General features: G+C 47.5%; 1 protein-coding gene across 1 annotated transcript in view; it reads left to right on the top strand.

Annotated features, from left to right (window-relative positions):
- Window positions 1-10,000, top strand: part of tnip1 (TNFAIP3 interacting protein 1) — a 122,411-nt gene that overhangs the window by 80,642 nt on the left and 31,769 nt on the right. Inside the window, exons 9-10 of the mRNA XM_078551256.1 lie at window positions 2,630-2,725; window positions 3,522-3,623. Of these exons, the coding sequence (XP_078407382.1) occupies window positions 2,630-2,725; window positions 3,522-3,623 (198 nt within the window). The remainder of the gene's footprint in view (window positions 1-2,629; window positions 2,726-3,521; window positions 3,624-10,000) is intronic.

Below are 10,000 nucleotides of genomic sequence, written 5' to 3'. Positions count from 1 at the left end.
TCGGGAAAGGAGAGGGAAAGCAGGGAACTGACAGGCCAGTTGGCTGAAATTCACTCAATGAGAAAGTGCCAGAATCCATTAAGGAAGTCTTAACAATGTACTTAGAAAATCATAGTATGATCAGTCAAAGTCAACACGGCCTTATGAAAGGAAAATAGTATTTGCTAAATTTATTAGAGTCTTTCCTTGATTTAAATAGTATGGTAGATAAAGGGGAACCAGTAAATGTAGTACACTGGATTTCCAAAAGGCTTTCGATAAGGTGCCACACAAAGGTTAATTAGCAAGATAAGGGCTCACGGAATTGGGAGTGATATATGAGCATGGGTAGGGGATTGCTTAACAGATAGAAAGCAGAGAGTGGGCATAAATTGGACATTTTCAAGCTTACAGGCAGTGAATGGTGGAGTGTCGCAAGGGATCAGTGCTGGGGCCTCAGCTATTCACAATCTACATGAATGACTTGGATAAAGTGACACTGTGTCATGCATCTAAGTTTGTTGATGATACCAAGCTAGGTTGGGGGGGTGCGGGTAAGCTGTGAGGAGGATACAGAGAGGCTGCAAAGAGATGAAGACAGGTTAACTGGGCCACCAGAAGGCAGATTGAATATAAATAGGGAAGTGTGAGGGTATTTGCTTTGGTTGTAGGAATAGCAAAGCAGAATATATTTTTTTAAAAGGGTGAGAAACTTGTAAGTGTTGATGTTCAGAGAGACTTGGGTGTTGGTACAAGGAATGCAAGAGATCCAGCAGGCAGGTGCAGCAAGTAATTAGGAAGGCAAATGGCATGTTGGCCTTTATTGTAGGGAGATTGGAATAAAGAAGTCTTGTTACAATTGTACAGGGTTTTGGTGAGACCACATCTGGAGAGCTGTTTGCAGTTTCGGTTTCCACGTTTAAGGAAGGATATACTCGCATTGGAGGCTGTACAGCGAAGGTTCATTAAACTGGTGCCTGAGATGAGGGGGTTGTCCTGTGATGAGAGGCTGAGTAAATTGAGCTTCTATTCTCTGGAGCTGAGAAGAGTGAGGGGTGATCTCATTGAAACCTACAAGATCCTGAAGGGGTTTGAGGGGTGGTCACCGAGAGGCTGTTTCCACTGCTCGAGGGAATCTAACACACGGGGCCCCCAGTCTCAGGATAAGGGGCCGATCATTTAGGACTGAGCTGAGGAGAAATTACTTCGTTCAAAGTGTTGTGAACCTTTGGAAATCTCTACCCCAGAGGGTTGTGGATGCTCCATTGTTGAAAACATTTAAGGCTGGGATAGACAGATTTTTAGTATCTCAGGAAATCAAGTGACATGAGGAGCAGGCGGGAAAATGGAGTTGCAGCTTAAGATCAGTCATGATCATATTGAATGGCAGAGCAGGCTTGACATGGTGTGCGGTCTACTCTTGCCCCTATTTCTTGTGTTCTTATGGCACCTTTGACAGTGCAGCACTCCATCAGTACTGCACTGAAGTTTTGCGCTCTGAAACCCTGGATAGGAATCCGATGAACAGTTTCTGTGCTGCTGGACTGGCCTGTTGGTCTGGAGGGTTCCTAGTGTAAAGAGTTTGGCATCTCTGGTGGGGCCATGTCTACAAACTAGTTCAAATGAGTTACAAGCTGGTAACCCCAGTGAGATGACACTGACAGAGTGTAGGAACTAGAAAGGTATCAGACTGTGCATTAGGGGCAGTGTTCAGAGGCAGTGCAATGAGGCAGTGTCAAGGGAGCTTTACTCTGTATCTAACCCTGTGCTGTACCTGTCCTGGGAGTGTTTGATGGGGACAATGTAGAGGGAGCTTTACTCTGTATCTAACCCCGTGCTGTCCCTGTCCTGGGATTGTTTGATGGGGACAGTGTAGAGGGAGCTTTACTCTGTATCTAACCCCGTGCTGTACCTGCTCTGGGAGTGTTTGATGGGGACAGTGTAGAGGAAGCTTTACTCTGTATCTAACCCCGTGCTGTACCTGCCCTGGGAGTGTTTGATGGGGACAGTGTAGAGGGAGATTTACTCTGTGTTGATTGTGTTGGATTTTCCCTTGAACACAGGATTGTGATCTGAGTTAAAAACAAAAAACTACTGCGGATGCTGGAAATCCAAAACAAAAACAGAATTACCTGGAAAAACTCAGCAGGTCTGGCAGCATCGGTGGAGAAGAAAAGAGTTGACGTTTTGGGTCCACACGACCCTTCAACAGAACTGAGTGTAGTTAGGAGAGGGGTGAAATATAAGCTAGTTTAAGGTGGGGGGCGGAGGGAGAGAAGTTGAGGGTGGGGTGGTTGTAGGGACAAGCAAGCAGTGATAGGAGCAGAGAATCACCACCTTCAACACCTCTTTGATCCTTTTGTCTGTGACATCTTTTGATTATCTGCTCCTATCACTGCTTGTTAGTCCCTACAACCACCCCACCCTCAACTTCTCTCCCCCCGCCCCCCCACCTTAAACCAGCTTATATTTCACCCCTCTCCTAACTATACTTCTGTTCTGTTGAAGGGTCGTGTGGACCCGAAACGTCAACTCTTTTCTTCTCCACCGATGCTGCCAGACCTGCTGAGTTTTTCCAGATAATTCTGTTTTTGATTGTGATCTGAGTGTTGGAATGAGTTGGTAATTTGTAACGATGGATATTTTGCAGAGTGGAAAGACAACAGAACAACAAGAGCCCAGTGAGAGAAACATCATTGAGACATTGGAAAAGAAAGTCACAGCTTTGGAGCTGCAGAGGAAAGAGGTAAGTGTTAATGGAGTTCTCTGTGTCTGAATGCGTTTCTCTCTCAGTCTCTCTCCCCTCCCCTTGTGTGTGGCACCTCTCCCCCCCGCCTGGTGTGGTGCCCACTGGCACCCTACCCCCTCCCTCCCATTACTCGGATGGGCTCTGCTGCCCTTATCCTCCTTGCAGCTACTCTACCCCTTGCCTGCGCCCCTGCTCTCCTACTACTTTGCCATCACCTGCACACGCCCTTGGCCTTTCTCCCAAGCACCCGCTGACTTGCCCACTCTGGCCCTGGCTCTCGCACGCTCTCTGTCTCTGTCTCTCTCTGTCTCTCTCTCTCTGTCTCTCTCTCTCTGTCTCTCTCTCTCTGTCTCTCCCTCTCTGTCTCTCCCTCTCTGTCTCTCTCTCTCTCTGTCTCTCTCTCTCTCTGTCTCTCTCTCTCTCTGTCTCTCTCTCTCTCTGTCTCTCTCTCTCTCTGTCTCTCTCTCTCTCTGTCTCTCTCTCTCTCTGTCTCTCTCTCTCTGTCTCTCTCTCTCTGTCTCTCTCTCTCTGTCTCTCTCTCTCTCTGTCTCTCTCTCTCTCTGTCTCTCTCTCTCTCTGTCTCTCTCTGTCTCTCTCTCTCTCTCTCTCTGCCTCCCTCTCTCTCTGTCTCTCTCTCTCTGCCTCCCTCTCTCTCTCTGCCTCTCTCTCTCTGCCTCCCTCTCTCTCTCTGTCTCTCTGTCTCTCTCTCTCTCTCTGTTTCAGCTGTGCCTGTCACTTTTGACTGACAGTCAGTTCCTGTTTGCTTCTAATTGTCTATGTGTTGAACTTCTAGTTGTTGGAAGTGAACAAACAATGGGACCAGCAATTCCGGAGCATGAAACAGCAATACGAGCAAAAGGTAAGACAGGGAACGCCTCAGGATTTATCCCAGAGTATCTGACACAGGAACCAGAGTGGGGAAACCAGGAGAGGGTTATTGATGCAGCCGCTTTGTTATGATCTGTGCTCAAATAAAAGAAAGATTCAAATTTATAGAAGCAGAATACCGCACATGCTGGAAATCTGAAATAACAACAGAAATTGCTGGAAAAACTCCGTGTCTGTGGAGAGAGAGAAGCAGAGTTAACGTTTCAGTCTGTGACCTTTCATCAGGACTGGGAAATGTTAGAAATATAATCGGTTATAAACAAGTTCAGGGGCAGAGACAGGTCGAAAATAACTTTTTTAAAGTGGGATGTGGGCGTCGCTGGCTGGGCCAGCATTTATTGCCCATCCCGAATTGCCCCTTGAGAAGGTGGTGGTGAGCTGCCTTCTTGAGCCGCTGCAGTCCATGTGGTGTAGGTACACCCACAGTGCTGTTAGGGTGGAGTTCAAGGATTGTGACCCAGCGATAGTGAAGGAACAGCCGATATATTTCCAAGTCAGGATAGTGAGTGACTTGGAGGGGAACTTCCAGGTGGTGGTGTTCCCATCTATCTGCTGCCCTTGTCCTTCTAGACGGTAGTGGTCGTGGGTTTGGAAGGTGCTGTCTAAGGAGCCTGGGTGAGTTCCTGCAGTGCATCTTGTAGATGGTACACACTGCTGCTACTGTGCATCGGTGGTGGAGGGAGTGAATGTTTGTGGATGGGGTGCCAATCAAGCGGGGCTGCTTTGTCCTGGATGGTGTCCAGCTTCTTGAGTGTTGTTGGAGTGCAAAAGGGAGCATATGAATTAGGAGGAATAGGCCACTTGGCCCCTCGAGCCTGCTCTGCCATTCAATAAGATCATGGCTGATCTGAATGTAACCTCAACCCCACATTCCTGCCTACCCCTGATAACCTTTCACCCCCTTGTTAATCAAGAATCTATCTAGCTCTGCCTTAAAAATATTCAAAGACTCTTCTTCCACCGCCTTTTGAGGAAGGGAGTTCCAAAGACTCATGACCCTCTGACAGAGAATTTCTCATCTCCGTTTTAAATGGGTGACCCCTTATTTTTAAACAGTGGCCCCTAGCTCTAGATTCTCCCACAAGAGGAAACATCCTTTCCACATCCAACCTGTCGAGACCCTTGGGGATCTTTATAAGGTCTGGAAGGCAGGAGTGATTAAATGGCAAAAAGGATTTGATAGGGTAGATACCAGGAGGATGTTTCCACTTGTGGGAAAGACTAGAACCGGGGGCCACAATTTAAGAATAAGAGGGTCTCCCTTTTAAGACAAAGATGAGGAGAAATTCTTTCTCTGCGGTTAGTGGAATTGTGGAATTCTCTTCCACAGAAAGCAGTAGAGGCTGGGTCATTGAATTTATTCAAGGCTGAGTTAGATAGATTTTTGATAGACAAGGGAGCCAAGACTTATGGGGGGGAGGGGGGCAGACAGGAAATCGCAGAATCTTAACAGCGCAGAAGGAGGCCATTTGACTCATTGTGTTTGCACTGGGCTCTCCAAATGAGCATTGTGACCTAGTGCCATTGCCCTGCCTTTTCCCTATACCCCTGCACATTGTTTCTATTCAAATAATCACCCGGTGCCCTCCTGAATGCCTCGATTGAACCTGCCTCCCCCACACTTCCAGGCAGTGCATCCAGACCCCAACCATTCCTTGTGTGAAAAAGTTTTTTTCTCACGTCACATTTGCTTCTTTTGTAAATCACTTTAAATCTGTGCCCTCTCGTTCTTGATCCTTTTATGAGTGGGAACAGTTTCTCCCTATCTACTCTGTCCAGCCCCCTCATGATTTTGAAAACTTCTATCAAGTCTCCTCTCAGCCTTCTCCTCTCCAAGGAAAACAGTCCCAACTTCTCCAATCTTTCCTCATACCTGAAGTTTCTCATCCCTGGAACCATTCTTATAAACCTCTTCTGCACCCTCTCCAATGTGTTCACATCCTTCCTATAATATGATGGCCTAGAACTGTACACAATACTCCAGCTGAGGTCTAACGAGTGTCTTTTATAAATTCAGCATAACCTCCCGCTCTTGTACTCTATGCCCCTATTTATAAAGCCCAGGATACACTATGCTTTATTAACTGCTCTCTCCACCTGTCCTACCACCTTCCATGATCTATGCACATGTACACCCAAGTCTTTCTGCTCCTGCACCCCCTTCAAAATTTCACCCCTTATTTTATTCTGTCTCTCCATGTTCTTCCTACCAAAGTACATCACCTCACACTTCTCCACATTGAACTTCATCTGCCACCTATCTGCCCACTCCACCCACTTGTCTATGTCCTTTTGAAGTTATACACTACCCTCCTCGCAGTTTACAACACTCCCAAGCTTCATATCATCCACAAACTTTGAAATTTTCCCCATGCACACCAAGATCTAGATCATGAATATATATCAGGAAAAGCAAGGGTTCCAATAGCAACCCCTGGGGAACTCCACTACAAACCTTCCTTTAGCTCGAAAAACATCCATTGGCCATTACGCTCTGCTTCCTATTTTTCAGCCAATTTTGTATCCACATTGCTACTGTCCCGTTTATTCCATGAGCAATAACTTTTCTCACAAGTCTGTTGTGTGGCACTGTATCAAATGCCTTTTCAAAGTCCATGTACACCACATCAACAGCATTACCCTCATCAACCCTCTCTGTTACCTCTACAAAAAAACTCCAGCAAGCTAGTTAAACATGATTTCCTCTTCAGAAATGCTGGCTCTTCCTTATCAACCCATATTTTTCCATGGAGCTGAGGCCACAATCAGATCAGCCATGATCTTACTGAATGGTGGAGCAGACTGGAGGATCTAATGGCCAACTCCTGCTCCCAAGTCCTATGCACCTATGCAAGGTTAAAGGAGATGGGAATGAGACAAGCAAAGAAACAAATGATGGGTCTGGAGGAGGTGTAAATGGCAATAAGTAGGATCATTACCAACAGCTGCTGCCCAAAGAAATGGGGACAAGTGTGTGTGATCTAAAATTGTTGAACTCAGCGTTGAGCCTGGAAAGTTGCATAATCGAGAGATGAGCTGTTGTTCCTTGTTGCCCCTCCCCACTTCCTGTCTGTGTCAGATTTTGGTAATTTGTGCTTTTATTTATTTGTTCATGGGATGCGGGTGTCGCTGGGTAGGCCAATGTTTATTGCCCATCCCCAACTGCCCTGGTTCAGAGGGCATTTAAGCAACCACATTGCTGTGGGCCTGGAGTCACATGTAGGCCAGACCGGGTAAGGACGGCAGATTTCCCTTCCCCTAAAGGGGCATGAGTGAACCCGATGGGTTTTTAACGACAATCGGCAATGGTTTCGTGGTCATTGTCAGACTCTTAATTCCAGGTTTTTATTGAATTCAAATTTATATTGGGATTTGAACCCGGGTCCTCGGAGCATTACGCTGGGGTCTCTGGGAGACTAGTCCGGTGACGATACCACTCTGCCATCGCCTCCCTGCTGCTGGGTGATGTTCATGCGGATGTGTTGTGCCCGTTTTAAAAGGCTGTTGTGTGTGTGAGGAAGCAGGGTTTGTATAACAGCGTCTCGGTCCGATTCGAGCGCTTTGTCCCTTCTCGATCTCACCATCGAAGCACTTTTGATGGATGGTCAAATCTGAACTGGAGATAAATCCAAGCTAAGAGCTGGTGAATCATCTCTGGCCCTCCCTTTTGTAGACTGAGAAGTGTCGATAAACTGTTGAATAAGGGAACGACAGCAAATTGGACCTTAATCCAGTTTAGAGAATAGCGCAGAACCAGCGATATTACTGAATTTGTAACCCGTGAGCCTTGTCTGATAATCCAGACAACCAGAGTTAAAATTCCACCACAACGGTTTGAGAATCTGAATTAAATTTACAAAATCTATAAATATAAAGCTAGTTGTCGACGGTTATCGGCTGTTAATCCAGTGACCCCCAAGCTGTTGGACAATCACTCAATATCCAACTGTCTCCTTCAGGGAAGGAAATCTGCCATCCTTACCTCCTCTGGGCCTGTATATGGCTCCAGACCCACACCAAGGTGGCCTAAAGAAAAAAAAGGCTTGCATTTGTATAGCCCCTGTCACAACCCCCTGAACATCCCAGAAATGCTTTACAGCCAATGAAATATTTTTTCAAAGTGCAGTCACTGCTGTAAGGTAGGAAATATGGAAACCAACTCACACACAACAAACTGCCCGAAACAGCCATGTAACAATGAATAGATCATTTGCTGTTTTTTTTTTGTCATGTGATGTTGATAAATACGAACCAAAGTTCTTCAAAATAGTGCCATGGGATCTTGCCTGCCCTCTTGGGTGGGCATACAGGGCCCCATGTCTCATTTGAGTGGCAGAACCGCTGACAGTGCAGCACTCCCTCTGTGCTGCACTGGGAGTGTCGGCCTAGATTTTTTTGTGTTCCAGTCCTGGAGTGGGACTTGAGACCACAACCGTCCGATTCAAAAGTAAGTGCGCTACCCACTGAGACATGGCCGACGATTGGCTATTAACTGCCCTCTGTAGTGGCCCGATGAGAAACTCAGTTGTAGCAAACCACTAACTCGCAGCCTTCTCAACTGGATGAAGCCAGTGGAAAGCTAGTGGAATACTGGCAAGAGGGATAGTTACCTCCCAACGCCCCATCCACCTCCCACCCCCGCTCCGGAACTGGACTTCTACCACCTCGAAGGACAAGGGCAGCAGGTAGATGGGCGCACCACCCCCTGGAAGTTCCCCTCCAAGTCACTCACCATCCTGACTTGGAAATATATCAGTCGTTCCTTCACTGTCGCTGGGTCAAAACCCTGGAACTCCCTCCCTAACAGCGCTGTGGGTGTACCTACACCACATGGACTGCAGCGGTTCAAGAAGGCAGCTCACCACCACCTTCTCAAGGGCAACTAGGGATGGGCAATAAATGCTGTTCCAACCAGCGAGGCCCACATCCTGAGAATGTTTTTTAATAAAAGAAGCCTCTGGTATCTGGGAGAGCCTGTTTTTGTTCTGGTCTTGCCATTTCATAGTCTCTCTCTCTCCCCACCGCCCCACCCATCAATCTGATGGTTATTTTTTCTCTCAATCCACAGCTGTCACCTGCCCACCTCGATACTGGTTAACCCTGGCCTTCCTTCCAGCTTTGGTACTCCCCTCCGATACAGGCCTTTCCGCTAGGCCTCTCGACACTCATATTTTTAAAGATAATCCAAGTGAGGCCCCCATGCCAACTGTAACGTGTGGGCAAGACTGGCTCACGGTGGCCCGAGGGGACTCGAGCGCTTTCCCAAACTTCCTGACTGACGTCGCCTCGATTTTAAAAAAAATTCTCATCCACGTTTCCCGCCCGCTCCCTGTCTCCACTCCAGCCCCTGTGAATCTCCAAGGTCTCCGCAACTCATCCGCTTCTGACCTCTCTTCTTCCACCTCCTCGATTTTAATCGCTGCACCTTTTGGAGGCTGTGCCATGGGCTCTAAACTCTGCAACTCCCTCCCCAAATCCCTCTCCCTCTCTCCTTTTAGGGCTCTCCTTAAAACTTAACTCTTTGGCCGAGCTTGGTGACCTGCCCCAATATCTCCTTTCCTGCCTTGATGTCAAATTCTGTTTGATAAACACTCCTGTGAAGTGCCTTGGGGGGGGGGTTTACTACATTATAGGTGCTATATTGATGCAATTGTTGTAATGGTGCGGAAAATTGTTGTTTCTAGAGGTTCAGTTCCATTGCCGACCACTAGATGACAGCGTTTAGAAGGAAAACTCCATTGACAGATTGTCACAGATTGTGGGCAGTTTTAGGCTCTGCCCCCCTATTCTGTGTCTCACTCCCTCCCTTCACCACCTCCCCCCCTCCTCCGTGTGCCCGCCCCACCCTCCCCCCAAACCCCCATGACCTCTTGATTCACGTAATATGACATTTGTGTTGGGACTGGAGAAGCTGAGATGGTCCCCCTTAGAAAAGAGAAGGTTAATGGAGACGTTCAAAATCATTGAGGTGTTTTAAAAGTGTAAATCGGGAGTGACTGATTCCAGTGGTGGTTTTAAGATGATTGACAAAAGGACCAGAGTGGGGGTGAAGTGAATTATTTTTACACAGAGGGACGTTGTGATCTGGAATGCTCCGTCTGGAAGGGCGTTGGGAGCAGATTCTATTAAAAACTCGCCCAAAGGGGACTTGGATCAACACTTGGAAAGGAAGACATTGGCTGTGCTGGGCTGTGCTGTGCAGCCGTGGGGGTATGCGGGACTATTTTGGCTCTTCTAAAGAGCAGGCATGGGCACGATGGGCCGAATGGCCACCTTATTTGTGTTGTCACTATCTGTAGCGTTCTCAGTTTGAAATTCCCAGCTTCCCTCAGATCACTCAGAGAATCAGGAGCTGGCCATTCTGCCCGTTGTACCTGTGCCAGC

The sequence above is a fragment of the Cetorhinus maximus genome, chromosome 10 (genome assembly GCF_964194155.1).
Source record: "Cetorhinus maximus chromosome 10, sCetMax3.hap1.1, whole genome shotgun sequence".
In the NCBI taxonomy this organism is placed as follows: Eukaryota; Metazoa; Chordata; class Chondrichthyes; order Lamniformes; family Cetorhinidae; genus Cetorhinus; species Cetorhinus maximus.
Note: the sequence above shows the minus strand (reverse complement) of the source record. Positions and strands in the feature narration are given on the sequence as shown.